At 46.9% G+C, this 23,202-nt stretch overlaps 1 protein-coding gene across 1 annotated transcript in view; it reads right to left on the reverse strand.

Annotated features, from left to right (window-relative positions):
* Positions 1-23,202, reverse strand: part of RFTN1 (raftlin, lipid raft linker 1) — a 156,461-nt gene that overhangs the window by 19,669 nt on the left and 113,590 nt on the right. Inside the window, exon 8 of the mRNA XM_027871938.1 lies at positions 3,860-3,963. Coding sequence (XP_027727739.1) covers positions 3,860-3,963 — 104 coding nt within the window. The remainder of the gene's footprint in view (positions 1-3,859; positions 3,964-23,202) is intronic.

The raw sequence follows: 23,202 nt of genomic DNA on the forward strand, positions 1-23,202 counted from the left end.
CTTAATATTTACCGAGCACCTACTATGTGCCAGGCACTGTGCTAAGCATCCTGTCCATGAGGAGCTCAAACATCTCAGCTGTATAGCAGTAACATGCATACTGAGCGCCTACTATGTGCCAGGCACCAGGGATACAAAAAGAGTAGCGATCAATATTTACTGAGCACCTACTACGTGCCAGGCACTGTGCTAAGAGCTGAGGATACAAAGAGGCAAAAGGCAGTTCCTGCCCTTGAGAAACTTACAATCTGACGAGGGAGACAGCATGCAAATAAACAAAAATAACAGAGGGGAAATAACAAACAGAGGGAAGGCGCTGGAATTAAGGGGCTGGGGAAGGCTCCCCCTGGGGGGGGGAGTTCAAGAAGCCGGGGAGGTCAGTAGGTAGAGACAGCCTGTCAGGGGCCTTCCAGTCCCACATCTACCATCCTATGATCAATGACTCACCCAGGGTCACACAGCAATAAATGCCAGAGTCAGGATTTGAATCCAGATCTCCGTGACCGTAAACCCAGCTTTCTCTTCATTAGCGTCTACGTAACACACGGAAGAGAGAAGCTGTCAGGGCCTAAGGCACTGAGTGACGAGCCTGTGTCGGGAACACGGGTTGCAATCCCACCTCTGACAGTCAGGAACTGCGTGACCCTGGGGAGGTCACTGCATCTCGATTAAAACGCTTGGGTTTGGTGGGCTGCTGCATCTTGGGCTCGTATCCTGGGCTCGTCAAGAAGAGGCCAAAGGGCTCCTGTGGCCTGGAGGTGCTCTCCCTGCCGCTGCCTCCTCTCCCCTCCATCACCCGACACGGCTTTCCGCTTGGGCGTAAGCAGCGTGGCAGCGCGTCACAGCTCATCCCGCGGCAGCGCTGATTAACGCGCAGATGTCAAGGGGTGGCAAGGCAGCGGCCAGCGGGATCCCTCCAGGGCCTCCGTTAATCAAGCCCAGCCCTGGTCCAGCGGCTCTGAGTCTCATTTAAATGGGGAACAAAGAGGGTCTGTGGGTGGCAAGTGAGGCTGGATGCTGAGCATCACTGCCCTCCCCTGAGACACAGAAAGGCGCTCTCCGCGTTCTTCCTTCATGGAGATCAGACTCTCCCAAGACGCGCCGCCTGCTTTGCTCTGCCCGGGGGTGAGGACCCCCACGGCCCTCCTCCTGCAGATTTCTCTAGTAAAGCTGGCTACTCCAGCTGCCTCCAAACGTGAGGGGGGCGGGAGGATGAGGGGCTCGCCCCAAGCCCCAGCTCAGAGAGGATGACAAGATGGCGGCCCAGCCGGGAGGTAACCTGGAGGCCACATCGCACATGGGGAGGGAGGACGAGGACACGCCAGTCAATGAGTCAATCAAGCAGCAGGCCCTGTGTGGGAGAAGGCAATGGGCTCTGCTGACACAAGGTTCGAATCCTGCTTCTAAGCGTGGACCTTAACCAGGGTTAGAAAGAGGACCTCAGTCCAATCCTGGCTCCATCACCCAGGAATCCCTAAGGGAACCCAGGTGGGCCACTGCCTCTCGGGGCCTCGGAGGTCCCTGAGGTTCTGCATCCCCAGCCCAGGGTCCCTAAGACAAAAACAGCCCCTTCCTGCCTCTGAGAAGCTCTGACTCTATCGGGGTGCCCGGCACCCCTATAGAGTAAGCGTAACTTCAGGGCAGCCAGGCGGCGGGCGAGGGGCCCAGATGAACAGCGCCTTCTGTTTCAACCCTCCAAGGGTTCTCGCATGCGGGATTGTCACCTGACTCTCCGGAGAACTGGGGTTACCAAGAGTAGGTAAATTATCTTTATTTTACAAATGAGGAAACTTCAGGGGAAGTGAGCAAGGGCTTCCCCAGGCCTTAAGCCCAGTAAGAGCCTCCCCGCTGATGGCAAGCTCCGATTTATACTTGGGTGTGTGTGTGTGTGTGTCTGTACGTGTATGTGTGTGTCATATGTCTATGAATGTGTGCATGTATGTCTGTATATGCACGTGTGTATGCACATGTGTATCATATGTATATGCATGTGTGTATGTGTGTTGTGTGTATATGCATTGTGTATGTGTGTCTGTGTATGTGTGTCGTGTGTATGTGCATGTGTATGTATGTCTGTATATGTATGTGTGATGTGTATGTGCATGTGTGTATGTATGTCTAGATATGTATGCCGTATGTATATGTATATGTGTGTATATATGTATGTGTATGTGTACATATTTTATACACACACACACACACACGCATATATATCTTGTTTGTACACACTCATCTTCCTGCTGTCTCCTCATTCATCTGCGATCTCCTTGAGACTGGGAACTGGTTTTTTTTTTTTTTCTTTTTTCCCCTTCTTTCTATTCCCAACACTTAGCCCAGTACCTGGCAGACAGCAGATACTGAGTCAGCGTTTGCCGACTTCCCGGCCTAGGACCCAGGCATCCTGATGCTGGTATTAAAGAGGGCACTGATTTTGGAAGATCCGAAGATCTGAGTTCAAATCTTGCCTCAGCCACTTGCGGCCTTGGGCTACTTTTTCCTCTCTAGACCTCAGTTTCTCCATCTGATGGACTTGAGGACCTCAGGTAGTTCTAGTTCTGAATAATAATAACAATAATAAACAGCCAGCATTTATAAGGTTTAAAAAGCATTTTACAAATAATATTTCATCGTATCCTTACAACAACTGTGGAAGGTAGGCACCATTATCATCCCCATTTTAAGGGGGATGGGGAAGGAATAAGCATTTATTAAGCATGTGCTGTATGTCAGGTACAGGGTGGCAAGGTGGTGCAGTAGATGGAGCACCAGGCCTGGGAGTCAAGAAGACCTGAATTGAAATCCAGGCTCAAATACTTGCCAGCTGTGTGACCCTGGACAAGTTACTTCACCCTGTCTGCCTCTGTTTCCTCATCTGTGAAATGAGTTGGAGAAGGAAATGGCAAACCACTCCAGTATCTTTGCCAAAAAAAAAACAAAACAAAACCCCAGATGGGGTCACAAAGGATCAGAAAAGACTGAATAACAACAACAAAAAAAATGTCAGGCACCATGCTGTACATTTTACAAATATTATCTCAGTTGGTCCTCACAACACCCCCGGGAGGTGGGACTATTATTATCCCCATTTTACAGATGAGAAAACGGAGGCTAATGGGGGTTAAATGACTTGCTGATGGTCACAGAGGTAGAAGTATCTGAGGCAGGATGAGAACTCAGATCTTCCTGGCTCCAGGCCTGGTGCTCTATCATCTGCACCACCTAGCTGCACCATTTTACAGATGAGGAAACTGAGGCACAGAGCCGTCCTTGTTTTTTCCGCTACACTATCCTGCCCCTCATCCTCACAGAGGGGTGTCAAGATTCCCAATCTTTCTATCAATCTTCTCAGGCTCTTCTCAGAGGCTGACGCCGCTCCCAACGTGCTTTCCTCAGAACACTCTTGTGAGGTAGGGGGTCCCAGCACTGAATGTCCCCTCTTTAACTAAGCGGCCCCCTCAGAGAGATTACTTGCCCACAGTCATCTGGCTCACAATGGTGGGATTAGAACCCAGGACTCCTGACTCCAAGTTCAGCCATACTGATTCAGCCCATCTGAACCAACCTGCATCTGCCCACAGCTGTCTGGCTTCTGCAAGAAGATTCCACGTGGTGTCAGGGACAGAAGGCAGGTCTGAGGTTCAAATCCTGCCTCGGGGACCGTGGTCAGGTCACCCGCACCATGGGGACACCTACAGCACGGACTTCACGGGGCGCTCCAGAGGAACAGAGGAGTTACTATTTGTAAAACGCTCAGCACACAGTAGGTGCTTCATAGATGCTTGCTTCACTCTGCTTTTCACATTTTAAGATGCCGCGGGGCCATCTGCTGGGGCCAAGACACCCCCCAGTCGCGCGTTACCTGTTGGTCTTTACGATGGGCGTGGGGAGCACACAGGTGAGCTGCCAGCCGTAGGCGGCCAGGGAGTTCAGCAGCGGGATGTAATCTGTCTGCACCTCGACACCCTGGGGAAGAGAAAAGCCGTCGTTAGGATCGTCCTCTCTGGTGGGCGAAGGAGAGGATGGGGGTGGGAGACAGCTGGCGAGGGGACGAGCCGACGGTCCCCGGACCCAGCCCAGAATCCTGCCTTCCTGGCGCTGGGACCATGGGCCTCCTGGGAGTTCCATTAACAAAGCACAATTACCTCGCTTGGAACAAAAAGGTATTCAGAGCGTGCGGCCTCACGCTGGGGGGCTTCAAAGGGTTTCACGGGGAGTTAAATGACATTGTGCCTGTAATGAGCCTGAGTAATCTGCACCCAGCGAGAGCACGAGCACACACACACGCGCGGGCACACACACACGCACGCACACACACACACACTCTGCGGTTTATTCCTCTTATCACACAGGAGGACACCAACACCAGGTCCATCGCCTCGTGCCTGAAAAGACCAGCCTTGGCTCCCATGTGCCGCAGCATTGGGGAACTGCCAGGAATACCCTTTCGCTTGAACTGACCCAATTTGTCCCCCACCCTGGGCTGTGGACAGAGCTGTCAATTTCCCCACGCCTGATCCTTGACCCGGAAATGTGCCCTGCAGCCCAGCTAGCCTGACTGACCACGGTGCTAACTAGCATCCAGGGAGACGCTTCAACCCCGCCTTAGACTCATTTTCCTCTTTTGTAAAACGAGGGACAATGACCTTTAAGTTCCCTTCCGGCTCTAACAAAGAGCGAGGGATTAGGATGCTCTATGACCTGCGCAAATCCCTGCACCTCAGTTTCCTCTTCTGTAAAATGGGCATAATAGTAACGCCTACCTCACAGGGTGGTTGAGAGGGTCGAAGGAGATAACATACTTACAGAGCTTTGCAAACCTAGAAGGAGTATATACAGCTATTATCATGTTATCATTATTATTAGGATGCATTATTATCATATCGGCAACTCGTCTGTAACTTACAATCTCGGAGGGTGGCCTGGGACGCATGAAGTGACTTGTGTGGGGTCACACTGGGGGATCACTGACCACAAGGCTACCCCGGGGTTCCCTGCCTCCTCCCCCTGTGACAATCACACATGTGTTTAGACACACACCACTGAGCCCGGGCATGCCTGCCCACCCTGAGTAAGTCGTCTACACTTTCCTGTAGGTTCACCCCAAGAGGTCTGGCCAACATGCTCCTGGCAGCATAACGATACCTGTGGAGCATAATCCTTACACACACACACACACACACACACTCACTCTCTCTCTCTCTCTCTCTCTCTCTCTCTCACAGGCACCCGTTTCCAGTCAACAACACTGCATTTTGCCTTTCATTCTCTATGCCAGGCAGCAGCCATTGAATGCAGAGAGAAATTGTATGCCCCAGTTCTGTCTCGGGAGCCCCACTCATCCACTCCATCACACCCACAGCAGGGCACCCCACCAGAACACCAATCTCACATGCGGGTCCCCTCCTGCTGAGATGACCCCTTGCAGCATGAAGCCTGGGCCAGTCCAGCCTGTTGCCCCCCCCCACCCCCCCCACCCCTGTCCTCCCTGGGTCTGCAGCCACCATCTCAAGAAAGAAAGACTTTTTCATCCATTGTTGGTGATTTTTTCCCTCCTCCCTTCCAGCACTGCCTCCCCCGCAAACCCTGGCATTTCTAATTTTTTTTTTTAAATCACACACTCTCTCCCACTTCTTGAGGTTATGATTACTTGGGTCTATCAAGGATAACCTTCCCACTTTATCAAGAAATGTGACAAACCAGCCACAATCAGATAGTAGTCATGGCAACGAGGCCAAGCATCCCAGCGGCACAAAGCCCACTGAGTGGCTGCCGGGGAGAGGGGCGAGGGAACCATTTGAAGAGGGCCGGGCTCGTCTGCCACCTCGGCCAGCTCTCTCAGCAGGCACTCGGGGCGCCCAGACAATGAACGAAGCCCTCTGCGGGAGCCGGACCCGTCTGCTCAGCCAGGCCCGTCTGCTCAGCCAGGCTTATGCCCTGCCCACCCTCATGGGCGATTTGGCTGCCAGTGGCAGGCTCCTGGCAGATGTTTGTGCCAGGGCATGGGACGGTGGCCAGGGGGGCCTGGGATTGTGAGGGCAAAAAAGACCGGTGAAGGCGGCTGAGAAGGCAAATCCCAAAGGTTTGAATTTAGGAGGTCCTGTGGGCACATTGAAAAGTAACACAGAAATGTCGGCAGGGCTCTTCCCAGCGCCAGACTCTCCCACCCTAATTATCTGAGCTGGCACCGAAGGAAAGGCCTTGATGTGTTTTTCTTTAAAGAGCCATTGGAGGGCTGTTTTCTGCACCAGGGACACGGGGACAAGAGGATGGAGGGGAGAGAAGATGAACCCCACGGCCGCCTGAAGGGGTCTTGAAACCCATTAGCTAAGAGAGTCTGAGGCCCAAGAGTCAGTCTCGCACGTCCCCAGTTGGAAAAGCTTCTTTGATCTTCTCTCCGTGACACTTCACTAAGGAAGAGAAAGCACACAAATAACACTCAAAATGCCGGGCGCTTATCAAACTCCAAGGAGAAGGAGCAAAAATTTTAATTAACTGTCCACTCTCCTGTGGGCTGATAGGTTATCTGATCACACCTTGAGTGTCAGAAAAAAAAAAAAAATACAACCCAACCCAGGAACCTGTCGATTGAGGTGGGATTTCAAATTATAGGAGATGACTTTCCTTCTCCTTTTTTTCTTACTTTCCTTCTTTTGTTCTTCCTTCCTTTTCTTTTTCTTACTTTTTTATTTTCTTCTTTATTTCTCCCTTTCCTCCTTCTTCTTTCTCCCTCCCTTTATTCCTTCCTTTTTCTTTCTTTTTTCTCTCTTCCCTTACTTTTTATTTTCTTTCCTCCTTCCTTTTTTCTTTCTTTCCTCCCTCCCTTTATTTTTTCCTTTCTTTTTCTCTTTCTTTTTGTTCTTCCTTCCTTCTCTTCCTTTTTCTTCATTTATCCCTTTCCTCCCTCCTTCCTTTTTCTCTTCCTTCTTCTGTCTCCCTCCCTTTATTCTTCCTTTCTTTTCTCTTTCCTTTTTCATTTTCTTCCTTCCTTCCTTCTTTTCCTTACTTTTTCTTTTTTATTTTTTCCTTTCCTCCCTTTCTTTCTCTCTTCCTTCTTTCTCTTTCTTTTCCTCTCTATCTTCCTTTATCCCTTCCTTTCTTTCTCCCTTCCTTCGTTCCTTTTTATTTCTGGTCTTCTCTTCAATGCCCCCAATAAATTCTTTTGTAGGTTTAAACCAATCAACAATTGATGAGCACTTATCAAGTGCCTACTGTGTGTGAGGCACTGAGCATACAAACACAGAGAGTGAAACAATCCTTCCATGTGAGGAGCTAACATTCTAAATGAGAAGACAACAAGTATATGTACACATATGCAGAATGAACAGAGAGAGAATAAATACAAAGACATACAAGGAAGTTGGGAGGGAGGGCCCCAGCAGTGGCATGATGGAACACCACTGGTACTTGGGCTGCATCTTGAAGGGAGAGGGGAAGCCTACCTGAGAGAGGAAGGCAGAGGTTATTGGAGAGGGGTGCATTCAGTGCCAGGGCTAGTTTTGCCAGACTGCAGAGTGCAGGAGGGGGGCATCATATCCAATGAGGCTGGCAAAAAATGGGTGAAGCAAGGTTGGGAAAGTGTTTCAAAGGCTCCATAGAGGTGTCTTTTTTGACCCTGGAGGCAATGGGGAGCCTCTGGGGTTGACTGAGGAGAGGAGAACGAGCTGTGTGAAATACAGACCAGAATCCAAAGAACAACAGCCCCTAAAGTGAAACCTCTCTCAGTGTCCCCAAAAGCACGACCAGGAAGCACACGCTGAATCATGAAACACAAGCCTTCTCTTGGACTGGTGGAAAAATGATCTGCCATGAAGGGTATTGATCAGTCAGGCAACATTCTCTTCCTTCAAAACGCTCAGGAGGAAAAATAAAATCAGGGCAATTCATCTTCTGGAGTCGTATGAATATGTGTTTGAGGCTTGAATGTCTTCCGGAGACATGGCAATCAAACCAGTCAAAGGCAAAGGATGAGAGGCAGATTGGCCCATTTAGGGATTTCTAATAAAGCAGCTCTGGTGACAAATCTACTGTCTCCCACACACGTTTAAGCCTTGAAAACCCCCTGACAGAAAAGTGGTTTGTAAGAAAATGCCAGGTTCTTTAGAAGCCACTGCAATTAAAGAGATCTTGATTCTCCCATCCTCAAAAGGTGGAAAAATCCAAGCCTCATGGTATATGGGGTCGGGCATGATCTTGGCCCCTGACCCCAAGGGCTGTTTGCAAGGATGACTGGAGTGGGAGACGGGGAGGTTCATCTTTGTATTTATGTAAGAACATTCTGCTGTATGAGGTTGTGGTGGTGGCCTCCCATCATTGACATACGTTGGCTGTCCGTGCCTCAGTTCCCCAGGCAACTCTGTAAGACTATAAATGGTACAGTAGGCACCAATCTGCATTGGGAGATGCAATGTCTTCACTAGGAATTCCTGCAAAATCATAGATCTGATCCCCCCCCCCCCAAAAAAACATTACTGTTATATATGAAGAGAATACGATTATTATAGGCCATAGAATTAGGGGATGGTGATGGTTATCTACATGAGGAATCTAATTTTGAATATACTTTGATAAAGAAGGCAACGTTGTGTTTGGAGTATAATCACTTTTAGGACGATTTCCATCTAAACTCTCAATCATTCAGTCAATGAGCACGTATTAAACACCTACTATGTGCCGGGCACTGTGCTAAATGACAGATAAAATGAAAAGCAAACACAGTCTCTGCCCTCAAGGAGCTTAAATTCTAATGGGGGACATAACACATAAAGAACAGAGGAGATGAAAGGGAATATCAGAGGGGAAGGAAACGGTAGCTGGGGTAAGGGGGGACACCCCCAAAAGCCTCCTGCAAATGGTGGGGCTAGGGGAAGCAAGAAGAAAGCATTCTGGGCACAAGGGAAAAACCAAGACAATGCAGCATCATTTGCGAAAAACAGCAAGAAAATGAGTGTCCCTGGATCATAAAGGGCAAAGAAAGGAGTAAACTACAGGACAAGAGTGACAGGAAGGGGCCAGACACAAGGCTTCATATTGACTCTGGAGGTAATAGGGAGCAACTGGAGTTTGTTGGCGGATGGAAGGGAACGTGACATGGTCAGACCTCCACCTTAGGAAAATCAGTTTAGCAAGTGAGTGGAGAAGATGGGGGTGAGGAAAGATTTGAGGAAAGGAGACCAAGGCCTAGGTGGTCCAGGTGACGGGTGATGGGGGCCAAAACCAAGATGGTGGCAGTGTGGAAAGAAAGGGACTCATGTGAGAGATGTTACTAGGGCAGAAGAGAGAAGAAACGTTTTCCTCTTGTTCAGTTGTTTCAGCTGTGTCCGACTCTTCGTGACCCCATCTGGGGTCTTCTCAGCAAAGTTACTGGAGCAGATTGCCATTTTATTCTCCAGTTTATTTGACAGATGAGGAAACTGAGGCAAACGGGGGGAAGTGACTCGCCCAGGATCACATGGCTAGGAAGTGTCTGAGGCTGGATTTAAACTCAGGAAGATGAGTCTTCCTGACTCCAAGCCCACTAGGCGCCACCTGGACACCCCAAGAAACAGCAACGGATTAAACATGAGGGAGCTAGAGGCAAAACTGAGGATGCAAGCCTCAGGATGGAGGTCATCGTGACAGCAATAAGGCAGTTCAGAAAGGAGGGTTTGGGGAAGACACGTTGAGTCTGGGATGCCTATGAGACACATAGCTCCAGACGTCCAAAGGATGGAGGACTGAAGTCAAGGCTAGATGAAAAGATCTGAGAATCACCGATATAGAGAGATGATAACCGAACCCAGGGGAGCTGATGAGATCACCAAGCGAGACAGCAGAGAAGGAAAAAGGGAAGAGGGTCAGGGAGAACCTCAGAAGACACTCAAAGTGGGTGTAACACGGATGAAAACCTGGCAAGGGAGACTGAGAAGGAGCAGGCGGAGAGGTAGGAGGAGACCCAAGAGAAGGTGTCTGCATGAGTACCTAGAGAGGAGGGAGTGTCAGCAGTACGGAAAGGCTTCAGAGAAGGCAAGGAGGAGAAGGAGGATTTGGAAGAGGCCACTGCGGGACAGCAAGGTGGTGCAGTGGGTAGAGTGCCAGCCCGGGAGTCAGGAGGACCTGAATTAAAATCTGACCTCAGACACTTACTAGCAGTGTGACCCTGGGCAAGTTGCTTAACCCTGACTGCCTAAGGAAGAAAGGAAGAAAGAAAGAGAAAGGAAGGAAGAAGGGAAGGAAGAAAGAAAAAAATAAAAGAAAGGAAGGAGGAAAAGAAGAAAGAAAGAAAGAGAAAGGAAGGAAGAAAAATAAAGGAAGGAAAGAAGAAAGGAAGAAAGAAGGGAGAAAGAAAGAGAAAGGAAGGAAGGAGGGAAAGAAGAAAGAAAAAAAGGAAGGAAGGAAAGAAGGAAGAATAAAGAAAGAAGGGAGAAAGAAACAAAAAAGGACGAAAGAAAGAAAGAAAGCAAGCCACTAGTTTTGACAATTGAGAGATGACTAGTATCTTTAGAGAAGCAGTTTCATTGAATGAGGGATGAGGTTGGAAGCCAGATCACAGAGGGTTAGAGGAGAGGGGGTAGAGGCATTGAGTGCAGATGCCTTTCTCAAGGACTTTGGCTAAGAATGGGAACAAAGACTTATCCAATGAAAGCTGGTCCAGGGTCAGTAGTGGCCTGTGGGCCTGTCCTACAAGGGCTGGCCTAGCTGGGTCCACAGAAGCCAGCCTGGGGATGCAATCTGATGGCCTCAGAACCTCTCAGAGACCATTTATAGTGATAGAGGTGTTCAGAGATCACAGATTTTGAGCTCAAAGGGGCCTTGGAGCTCCCACAGGGATTCTTAACCTGGAGTCAACTTGGTGGGCTTCTGTTTTTCAAAAAATATTTGGATAATTGCATCTCAGCTTAATTAGTTTCTCTTTGTAATGTTACCTATTTCATTCTATGTATTTAAAAACATTCTTCTGAGGAGGGGTCCACAGGCTCGCCCAGACTGCCAGAGGGGTCCATGACACACAAAAAGGGGAGGATTTACGATCTAACCCACCCCTGCTCATTTTACAGATAGGGAGACTGAGGCCCAGAAATTGTAAGAGCCTGTTCCGAGGCTGGGGTGCATACTGATGGAGCAGGAGCTTACGCTGACAAAATCTTAGATTCTTGAAGTTTTGGCAGATACATCCCAAAATAATTCCCTGGCTAATTAGGGTGGCCTCCTGCTAGGCACACTGCACATATTAATTAGTCACACAACAAGACCTATTAATAAATTAAGGGCCTCAGAAGGCCCAAGGCCTTTAAGTAGTAGGTTTGCTCCCTATGGGCCTCAGGCTTCTCCACCTGACCTCAAAAGCAGCAAAGATACTGTGTCCTTGTTCCCTGGGAGAAAGGAGGAGAGATGTGGGTGCATACGGGGAGGGAGGAGACACGTGGGTAATGAGCTACATGACGACCACTGATTCAACGTGTGCCTTCCCACATGACATTTCTGAGTACTTTGATGGCTTCTGCTATTTGTCATAGGCCAATGTTTGTCACATGGATTTGAAGGGGAAGGAAGGCCAAGGGAAAAAAAAAAGGGTGCAGTGTTGTGCAATGGAAAGAATGTGGGAATTGGAGCCAGAGGTCCTGGGTTCAAATCCTGCTTCTGCCACTTACTAACAGGGTGAGCTTGAGCAAGTCACTCTCTGGGCCTCAACTATAATATGGGGGGATTGACCAAGATGAACTTCCAGCTCTAAATTCGATGACCCTAAAGAAGGACTTTTCACCCCAAAATACTTCTTACAGAACTTCTTTGTCTGTCTTTCACGTTCTTCCCACACACTTTTCTCTATGTTGAAGAAGTTTTCATCAATAGAAACGGGGAAGGCAGCCCAGTGTAGGGAGAGGCTTGGTTTTGTAGTCAGAGGACACGGCAAATCCCACCTCTAACGACTGTATGTTATGCCCATGGGCAAGTCACCTAGACCCCTGGGCCTCAAGTTTCCTCAAGTATAAAATGAGGGAGTTGGACAAGATGGCCCCCGGTCCCTTCCACCTTTGAGTCTATGATTGGATACATTTATCTCATGAGACAGAGCATGCCATAGGGCAGCGCTTCTTAAACTGTGGGGCACAGAGATGTCTGAGGTCAGGGTCAGCAATATACTCCTATTTCTACCCTGTGCTTTCCACCCCAAGGTATCCCTTTCTCGCTATCATTCTCTTCAAACACATATGAGACCGCAAAGGTGAAGAGCATCCAATGCTGCGACCACTGGGTGAGAGTTTTTTTCCCTCTTTGTTTTCAATCACATGCCCCTGGAAAAAAGCCCCACTGGATATATAATTATGCCAACATAACAGATACTCAGAAAACAAAGAATCTGCCTCATTGTTTTTCAGCCCTGTTTTGCTTGTATAACATTTAATAATGATGTGGGATAGTACAGGGAGAAGGCTCAGTTCTTGGAATCAACAAGCATTTATTAAGTGCCTACTATGTGTTCTGGAAAATAGATGAATAGATTTGAGAATCAACTGTATAGAGAGATGATAACCAAACCCAGGGGAGCCTCTGACACCTGAAACCATGTTTGGGGTAGAAATAGGAGCATATTGCTGGCACCTGAGCTAGGAAATCTCTGCTCCTTCAGCTGAAAACATAGGATGATGGCTGGGACTCAGGTGTGCACTTGTCCATTCAACAACTGAGTTAAAATCAGGCATCACCTGCAAGGTTGTTTCAAATGCTCTCACGTCTATTTTGCGGAGTTCAGGTTCCACTGTGCTAAGTGCGGGATGCTGGAGACAGGACAGATGAAAGTATATGTGATGTGCAGAAATCATTAAATCACAAAACTTGGTTGGCAGGGGCCTTAAAAGTCACTGAATCCAAGTCCTTAATTTTATAGAGAGAAAAACTAAAGCCTCAGAAAGGTTACGGGTCTCAGACGGTCACACAGGTTCTAAGCTTCTCAGAGAGATTATGCTCTATTGCCCATACCCCTGAATCTCAGACTCTTCAGGTTTTATCTCCTTTCTTAGTTCTGCCTGTATTTATCTCTATCATTTATTACCTACAATGTTTATTAACTCTTTTGACCACCTTAAGTCTTGCAGAATAGACACTGTGCCCAGGAGAGTGAGAATAAATGGCAGAACTTTCTAATATTATTACTACCCCGATAACACTTCTGAGCAAGGCCAAGCGTGCGTGCAGATCGCTAGCATGAAAATGTAAGTGAAAATTAAGTCACTGGACCACCCAGCCTCATCGGGATGAGGGAAAATAACGCGGCAGCTACTTATTTACGGCAGTGGGTTTCATGCTATTAATTTTTACCTCCTGTTTCAGTTGTGCCAGACAAGCTGTGACCTCACTGTAGGACCTGGGGCCCAGGAGTCTAATTTATGGCGGCATGCTGGGCGGGAGGCCACTGCTGCCAGCATGCACCAAAAACAAGAGATTTTAAAAAAAACTACATTGGGGAAAATGCCCCATCTTAGAAAAGTGTCCTGAGTCAAGTGCACAGATCGAAAGATCATAGATCTCTAGCGGGAGGGAGCGGGAGAGGCCATTTAACTTATCCCTCTCACTTTACAGATGGGGAAACTGAGGTCCAAAGGAGAGGAAGGCCTTGCCCAATACCATGTGGATAATAAGCTGCAGATGTGGGATTCAAACTCTATTCCTCTGACTGCATCCCCCCCCCACTTATTATTAAATGTTATATGTAAATAAAAATATTTATAAAATATATATAGCAACAATGAAACAAATTTTTAAATTATGTTTCTTTTTTTAGAATTGATTACATTAGCCTAATTATCTGTGTTTACCATAGAGAGACACAACTCCTAGATTGTGGAGAAGGAAAGACAAAGGGGAATCAGGGAAGAGGCCTCATTTGCTTCTTCATTTTCCTCCTTCCCAAAACCCTTTGGGAGATTTTATAGTCTTCTCAAACATTCACTATATACCGAAAAACTCCAAATCCAAAGGCTCTTCCTACTGATGTTGGTTTTGTTTTTTCTTTTTTTTCTTCCTTTCTATTCATTCGTTCATTCATGCATTCATTCATTCATTCATGCATTCATTCGCTCATGCATTCATTCGCTCATTCATTCACTCACTCATTCATTCATTCAGGACTAAACCAAGAGTTGGTGCTACAACAGTCCCTGCCCTCAGGGAGTTGGTTATTTTCGTATGACACGATACTAGGAGTAGAGGCGTCTCCATTCATCAAAGAACCCACTGACCTCTAAGAAAAGCCAACCAGCCCTGTCCTTCTCCGAGGCGGGGAAGGGGATGCGGTGGATGCTGGGGGCGTGGATGATGGGGAGCGAGCGGCCCAATGCCTTGCAGTTATCCAGTTACCAGAGCTGCCAGCCCACCACTGCTCACCCAGGCAGAACACAGGCCCTCCAGTAAGTCTGAATGCCCAAACTCACGGATTAAAGAGGAAATAATGTGACCTGACATCTTGAGTGTCGAGAGGGCAGGGACAGGCATTTCTGGGGAGGGGGGAGAGATCCTGCCGTCCATTTGCAAGGGGATGCTGCTCCTACTCTCCCCTGCATTAAAACCATTAACCAGCCCCCAGTGATTACATCCTGTCTGTTGTTTGGCAGGACCACATACCGTGACAGCTGCAGGCCAACACCCTCTGCAAACTGACATTTTAGACACACACGCCCAAGCCCCGCAGCAGCCTGCTCACTGTGCGAGGCTCTGGGAGCTGCTTTGTTTGATAACAATGAAACAAGCAACATTTTCTCCATCCAGTGCCAAGCGAAGTCCCTCTCATTTGCCTTGGTAAGTAAGAGGAAAAATACTTTGTGCGGGTAGATTTTTTTTCAGTTACAAAACAATCTCTTGGCCTAGAATGAAAAAGAGAGGAGGCATGTTTTCACTGTGCAATTATTTGTTCATTTTTAACCTTGTCTCCTCCTACTTGGAAAGAGAAAGAGTTGCTAAAGGACTCTTCCCACAGTAGGAACACTATGGCCTCGTGGGGAAAGGGCTGAGATTGGAGTCAGGAAGACCAGATTCAAATCCTAACTCTGACACTTAATAGTTGAGCAACCATGGGCCAATCCTTTCATCTCCCTGGGCCTCCCCAGGAATTATCTATCTATCTGTCTTATGTATCTGACCTATCCATCTGTCTATCCATCCATCTTTCTATCTCATCTCTCCATATATCCGTCTATCCATCCAGACAACTCCATTTATCTATTCATCCATCTTATCTATCCATCCATCTTATCTATCCTTCCATCTGTCTTATCCATCCATCCATCCATCCATCCATCCATTTATCCAACCATCTTCCTATCTTATCTATCCATCCATCCTTCCATCTTATCTATCCATCCATCCATCCATTCATCCAATTCCATCTATCTATTCTCCATCTTATCTATCCATCCATCTTATCTGTCCATCTATTTATCCATCTATCTTATCTATCCTTCTGTCTTATCCATCCATCTGTCTTATCCATCCATCTATCCATCTATCTTAGCTATCCATCCATCCAACCTTCCTTCCATCTTATCTATCCATCCATCCATCCATTTGTTTTATCCATCCATCCATCCAGTTCCATCTATCTATTCATCCATCTTATCTATCTTATCTATCCCTCCATCTGTCTTATCTACCCATCCATCTATCCATTTATTCCATCTATCCATCTATCTATCTATCTATCTATCTATCTATCTATCAATCATCATAGATAGGGGGAGAACTCCCTGCCAATGAAATCACAGTACTTTCACCATCTGCATATTCTCAGAGTTAGAAGGAGGAAAAGGCAAGTCATGTGGAAACAAATAATGTACAATAATGTCATTTATGATGGTCATTTGGGGTTCAAAATCTGCCTCTAACTGCTTACTGGTCAGCTAGGTGGCCCAGTGGATAGAATACTAAAAGGAAGAAGGAAATAAGCATTTATATAGCACCTACTGTGTGCCAGGCACTTTACAAATATATCTCCTCACAACAAACCTGACAAGTGCTGTTATTGTTCCCATTTTACAGATGAGGAAACTGAGGCAGATACAAGTTAAGTGACTTACACAGCTAGTAAGGTCTAAGGCCAGCTGCACCCAGAATTAGTGTTCTATCCCCTGGGCTACCTTGCTGCTGCTGGTGCTAAACCTAGAATAAGGAACACCTGAGTTCAAATCCCACCTCAGATACTTAATAGCTGTGTGACCAAAGGCAACCTAACCTTCATATGCCTCAGTTTCCTCATCTATAAAATGGGGATAAATAATAGCAACTACCTCTCAGGATTGTTGTGAGGATTAAATAATATAACATTTGTTAAGTACTTTGTACATCTTAAATTACTACATAAATATGAGTTACTACTACTATTACTACCACTATTACTACAACTGCCACTAGTACTACCATTACTACTGCCACTACTATTACTATTACTACTATTACCACCACCACCACCACCACGACCTATATGATTCCAAGTCCATTTAACCTTTCTGTCTCAGTTTTCTCTTCCTTAAACTGAGGAAACTGGGTTAGACGTAGATCTATACTCCAAATTCTAGGTATACTAATAACCAACCACCCTTTGCTGGTCTGAATAAGGGCTGGCCCTGAATGCTGGCCATATTCCTAAAATGAGATCCCATTAAAAGGGGGGAGGAAATTGGTATACACTAAAAATTGGCACTTATCATAGGCCAAATTAAAACCAAACCGTAAACTAGATGGAGTGTGTGTGTGTAGGGGGGAATATTAGATGAAAACATTTACAAAGTTCTGGTTAGACTTCACAAGAAGACACTGTTTTTACAACGTAGCAGATGTCACTGGATGCTGGGGATTCAAAGACAAAACCTGAAATATCCCCTGCCCTCAAGGAGATTATATTCCATAGGGGGTAGAGGAAGAGGGGAATCCACACAGATCAGTAAAAGTCAGATGCTCAGAGCAGGGAGAGGATGCTAAGAACTAGGTCAGCAGAATGGTAGCTGGCAGAGGAAGGAGACGTAAAAATTAACGTTTCCTCATTGCCAAGGAAGTCGGTGTCAGGAGGCCCTCTCAGGGGTCCCAGGGCCGGAAGGTGGGGGGTGGGCGGTCCTGCCCTCAATCTCTCCTCCTGGGAGGCAGGTGGTTAAGGCTCATGGTCTAGTGTTAAGGCTCAAAATAATGGCTTTTCCGTCTCTGAATTTTCCCCGTGTCAGACACCATCCTGTCCTTGGGTGCTCTGGGATCCCCATTTGGGAAATATTCTCTTAGCTCTAACAATATTTGAAACATTTGGTTGCTAGAGTTGCTCTCAACATTTTGTATCTGCCCTTTCTCAACCACAACCCTCACCCCACGCCCCCAAAACCCCCAACAAACTCTGCTGCTCTCAGTCTGGCCCATGATAGCACATAAGCACCCAGAACTCTTAGGTGGGCCAACTCCTACAAAAGCGGGTGGGCAGCATCTTTTTTATGACGTGTTTTCTCTGAGAGTCAGAACCAGAATGGAGCCTACCCTCCGGGCACAGAAGCCACCACCCAATGCCCCTGGGGATAACATTATTAGGAAGGGGGATGACAAGCATGTGGCACAGTGGCTGGCACATAGTAGGTGCCTCATAAATGCTGACTGACTGGCTAGCTGGGCAGCTGCTGCCCAGAGAGCTGCAGTGGGGGTGGCTACAAGCCAGGCGGGACAAAGAAATGGCCTGAGGGCTCATGGAAGGACCCATCTGAAAGAAGCCTCATAGGGTGGGATGCTGGGAAATGACCCAGCCACCAGACTGCCCGGGGTCCTCACTCTAAGAAAGGCTGTTTCTTTCCTGGGAAAATCACTATAAGCATCTAAGAATTTACTGAAGACCATAATGGCATCAGCACCAGAGATGAGGCTTGAACCCGAGGCCGCTGATGCCAGTGCCAAGCTTTCCTGGAATGCCCTTCCTCCTCATCTCTGCCTCCTGGCTTCCCTCAAGTCTCAGCTAAAATTCCATCACATGCCAGAAGCCACTCCTGATCCCCTTAATGGGAGTGCCTTCCCTCTGAGATTACAGCCCATTTATCCCATATAAATCTCGTGAGGACATAGCTGCTTACATGTTGTCTCTGCCAGCAGCAGGGAGTTCTTTGTATCCTCAAGGCTTAGCACAGTGCATAGCACACAGAAAGTCCTTAATAAATGCTCCTGAAGCTTAGTACAGTGCGTGGTACACTGAAAGTGCTTAATAAATGCTCTCAACGCTTAACACAGTGCCTGGCATACAGCAAGTGCTTAATAAATGCTCCTGCTGCTTAGCACAGTGCATGGCACACAGCAAGTGCTTAATGCATGCTCACTGACTGGCTTTCCATGTATCAGACTGCCTCCCACAAGGACTGCCTCAGGACAGAATGAATTTCACATCACTGAAATCTTCATCTTTATGCAAAGGACGGGTGACCTCAGGGAGTGAAATGGATCATTTAGGGAAAGCTGGACCACATGGCTTCCAAGGGCCCTTCCACCTCCATGAATCCATTCTCCAATGAAATTTCATCACAAAATAAGTGAAATTCGTACTCTGCGTACCACAAGAATCGGGGTTGCCGCTTGATCCTGCCCCACGATACACGAAGGTTCTAAGCAGCCTCTTAATTTTTCTTTATTTCAGTTCTCATTAAAGCTGTGTTGGCTCCGAATGCTCTGTACTGTTCAGTAGAGCTCTAGATTGTCTAGGACAGGGCTCCTTCAACTTTTTCCACTCACGACCTCTTCAGTGCCTCTTACACTGTACAGGGTTGCTACCCACAGTTCCAGAGGCACTGAAGATGCTACAACACCCAGTTATAAAGGTGGCAAAGAGCCCTAGCACAGAATTCTATCCGTAGACCCTTTCTTTTCAGTTGGATCTTCTTTTTGTGCGGTCCCCCCCTTTAGAATGTAAGCTTCTCAAGGGCAGGGATTGACTATCTCTGCTTTTAGTATCTGTATACTCAGCATTTAGCATAGAGGCTGGTATGGAGTAAGTGCCTAATAAATGCTTTTTCCTTCATTCAGTATGAAAGTTTTACCCAATATGGCCAATTTATCAAATCCTCAAATGTTGGCTGTGGATAAATACTTAACTAGAAAGATATCTTCAAGTCTTCTAAATATATTTCATTTACTCCTCTCCCGACTTCATAGAATTACTCTGCACTTTCTACACATTTGAAAACATTCTGGTGTATCTGCCACATTATTTTCAATGAGATTATTTTTTAAGTTAAGATGACTGTGAACAGAGTTCGGAATGCTTAGAGAAAACCAGCCGCACTCCTTGGACTAGACTCCAGCAGGATCCTGGCCCCAGGAAACCTCATCCCAGGTGAAACGGCATCAGCTCTGATACTTGAGAGTCATCAACATCCCCAATAGCTTCTCACTGGAGGGCACTGCTGAGCCATTTAAAGAGGGCTCTCTTCATTTCCCACCATCTGTACTCCTTGGACTAGACTCCATCACGCGCCGTATGCCCCACTACCTTCTTCTACAACGTCTCCTCCCCCTACCACCGCCACTTTCAGCTTCTTTTTCTGTGTTGTTTTTATTAGGTTGTGAGCTCCATGAGGGCAGGGACTCTTTTTCTTGTTTACGTGTTTAGCATAATTCCTAGAATATAGTAGGTGCTTAATAAATGTTTACTGACTAAAATGTAAAATTCAAGCTCTATGATGGTCATTAGGCTTTTAAAAAATCTATTGTCTACCACGATATATTCTAAATACAATGGACATATTTATATGCGTTACTTTTATTAAAGGGAAGGAAAGGGAACTTTCTGGAGGTCTAGAAAGCTAAATTCCTACCCCCATCCCCTCTCATGCAAGGTGATTTTCACACTTCTCTTGGTAGAGTGGGAAAAGTATTGGCTTTTACATCAGAGGACCTGAGTTCAAGTCTTATCTCTGATACATTCTACTTAGATGACTCTGGACAAGTCACTTAACCACCTTGGGTTTCAGGTGCCTCATGGATAAAATGAGGGATTGGATTAGACGGTCTGTATCTGTGAATACACACTCAACTTCGATATAAACCAGGCCATACAACAGTAACAAGGCATCTTTAATGGTCTCATTCTACTCAGCCCCCTTAAAACCTCACTCCTGATTTGTGGCCTTCCATCACCCCTTGGGAAGCTTGAAAACAAAATAAAATTATGAATGGGTGCTGAAAGGATCTGGGAGGGCATTCATTTTTAATGCCTACACTCCTTCCCTTGAATTAATGCCTTAATCAAGTTTGTATGGGGTCTCAGATATAGTGGGGACTCTATAAACATTTCCCTAACTGGTGACTTTTCAGGAGTCGCCCCAACTTGTGGCTGTAACTCATCCGGGGCACATGTGGTTATGTATAAAGGTGTCCACAGTGGCTGTGCTGACGTGGGCAGAGTGAAGCTGGTGCTAACAGGTTTATTTGGTAGTCCCCCTCCTCTCCGATCTGTCGTCCCCTCTAGCTAATCTGTCAAAACATCTCTCTGGTTTTCCCCTTCCTTTCCACCCCTGCCTTCATTGCTCTAGGGAAGGCCCTCATCACTTCACACCAGGAGCAGCCTCTTAGCTGGTCTCCTTGACTCCACCCTCTACCTGCTCCTGTCCATCCTATGCATGTGCCACGATCAGACACATTTTCCCAAAACACTATTATCTCCAAGCTACTCCCTTCCTTAAAAACCTACTGGATTCTCTGATGCCTACTACACCCATATCCAAATTCTTCTGCCTGGCTTTCGAGATCCACCATTAACTAGCTCTGTAAATTTCAGCACATCATCTTACTACTTTGTGCCTCAGTTTATTCATCTGTAGCATGGGAGAATATATTCTCTACTTCACACAGCAGTGAAGATGAAATGAGAGAATGGATGTGGTAAAATACTTGGAAAAAGTTAGAAGTATAAGACGTCTGGGAAGGTGAGAACATGCAAAGTACTCCGCCTCCTCATGAGTCCCCTCAAAAAAAAAATCATCAAAGAAGTGTTGAAGAAAGAAAATCGTCCAAAATTCTCACGAGAAATGGAAAAGTTAACAGAAAGCAATGGGAAACCCAAAGAAAAACCATGATGTTATGAAAAGATGTCAGAGACTAAAGAGACAGACAAAAACAAAAACAAAATGAGAAGGGAGCCATGGTGGAATAATGTCAACGCTACATCAAAAACAACAAAAGCAATTCCTTTAGAAATAACTAAGGGATGATATGCACACTCAAATACTGAAAGGAAAAAAAGAAATCAGCAAAAAAAACAAGAGGAATTATGAGACCTGGGTTCAGCTAGGCGATGGAGGGAGATGACAAGATTATTCGACGGTCTCTGTCTCAGTCCAGAAAATATAAATATATCAGAGGAAAGCAGTTAACAGCAGAATTTATGCAGCGGCGGACGGCCCTCCCTGACGCACTGACGGACAGTTACGCTAACAATAAACATTTTCAGGACAATCATGGGACCCTTGATGCTTTTATTTAACTAATTAAAAAGCGTCCAAATAAGTCACAAATCACATCTTGCATAAACAAGAAAAGGAAAACAATCTCTGGATACATTTTTCCATTCCCGATGGTTTATCCTTCAGGTTCCCCTCTGGTCTATAAACTCAAGGAAAACATATTTAAAAGAAAAATCCTGCGACCCTGCCAGGGTTGAAATGACATCACGAATGACCTATTGATAAACATTTCATTCTATTACTGGCCCCTTCTACACCAACTATCATTACTTGCTTTCTTGCCCAACCACTGAAAAACAGTAGGATTATTCTTTCTGTTCACCTGATGCTGTCCTCTCCTCATCCCAATAACGATTAATAATAATATTAATCATAAACAACACAGGGCTGGATTTGGAGTCAGGAAAAGCTAGTTTCACATACTACCCTGATCTTTACTCTCTCCCCTGCGGGATGTGAAGTGAGTTAGAGTTTTCTGATCTGAGAAATGAAGGGGTCAGACCATAGGGCCCTCAGGTCCCTGGAGCTCTAAAGTCAAGACTTTGGGGTCCTGCAACAAGTCACTGAGATCTCCCCGGGGTCAGACCAGAGGCCCTTCCGGGTCCAGCTCTAGGAGCCCATGAGTTTACGCCTTGGGATGACCACACGATGGTTCGGGGATGCCAGCAGAGAAAGGATGGCGATTTCTAGATGCACTCAGGGGGCTTTTCAGTGGCACTGCAGGCAGAGGAAGGAGGGACCACGCAGGAAGCCAGGACGGGTCCATCCAAAGGGGACGGGTTGCCAGAAGGGAGGGGTCAGAGCAGGAGGTATGAGGCAGAGAGGAAACAGGAAGGGCATTCATGGGAGAAAGGTGAGTCAGACGCTTCCTATGGGCAAGGAGACAGGCTGAGTCAGGGGGGTCAGCGGTTGCTGGGAAAGCAGCTTCATCCAGAACGCAAAGGGGACGGACCTGGTCACCAGGCCCCTGACCCCCGGAGTACATGTGTGCTGGGCTGCAGAAGACAGGAGGGGAGGGGACACTGCCTGAGAAGGGAAGGCTCTGCACCTCCCACCTTTTTTGTTGGGACAAGAGAAAGCTAATCCAAGAGCGGGGGCCATCCGGTGAACTCGGCCAGCGGAGGCCTGTGTTCAGGGGACTTCTCGCTTGGGTGGGGTCTCTGTTTTCACCCCTATTTTGATTCTGCAAGGTTGGAGAATGCTCCAGACCACTTAAGGGAAGGCATATGCTGAGGTCTGTGTGCTGACGTCTTTACTGTCATCACCCTGAAAATTAGAAAAATGCCACTGCCAGATCATTGCTGGGCCACCCACGGCAAGTCACTTGATCTCTTTCGGCCTCAGATTCCCCATCTCTAAAATGGGGGTTGGGCAAGATAATCTCTTAGGTTCTTTCCAACTCTGATGCTCTATGAATGTCAGCAACAGCCCAGCACAGAATAAAATGTTAAATATTAAATATCAAATAAAGTGTGAAAAGCAAGCTCTAGCAGCTATTTCAAAGGCTTCCTGTGAAAAGTCAGATAAAGTAATAGTTTCCTGTGAAGTTTGCTATAATAGGATCACCCAAGACAAAGGAATGTGTAAAAAGTGAAAAGAGTAGAGAGGAGGTGGGAAGTGTATTATATAGTGAGTATTAAGAGTGTAGGGGCAGGGGCAGCTAGGTGGTGCAGTGGATACAGCACCGGCTCTGGAGTCAGGAGGACCTGAGTTCAAATCCAGCCTCAGACACATAACATTTACCTAGCTGTGTGACCCT

Source organism: Vombatus ursinus, unplaced genomic scaffold, assembly GCF_900497805.2.
Source record: "Vombatus ursinus unplaced genomic scaffold, bare-nosed wombat genome assembly UNPS02014799.1, whole genome shotgun sequence".
In the NCBI taxonomy this organism is placed as follows: Eukaryota; Metazoa; Chordata; class Mammalia; order Diprotodontia; family Vombatidae; genus Vombatus; species Vombatus ursinus.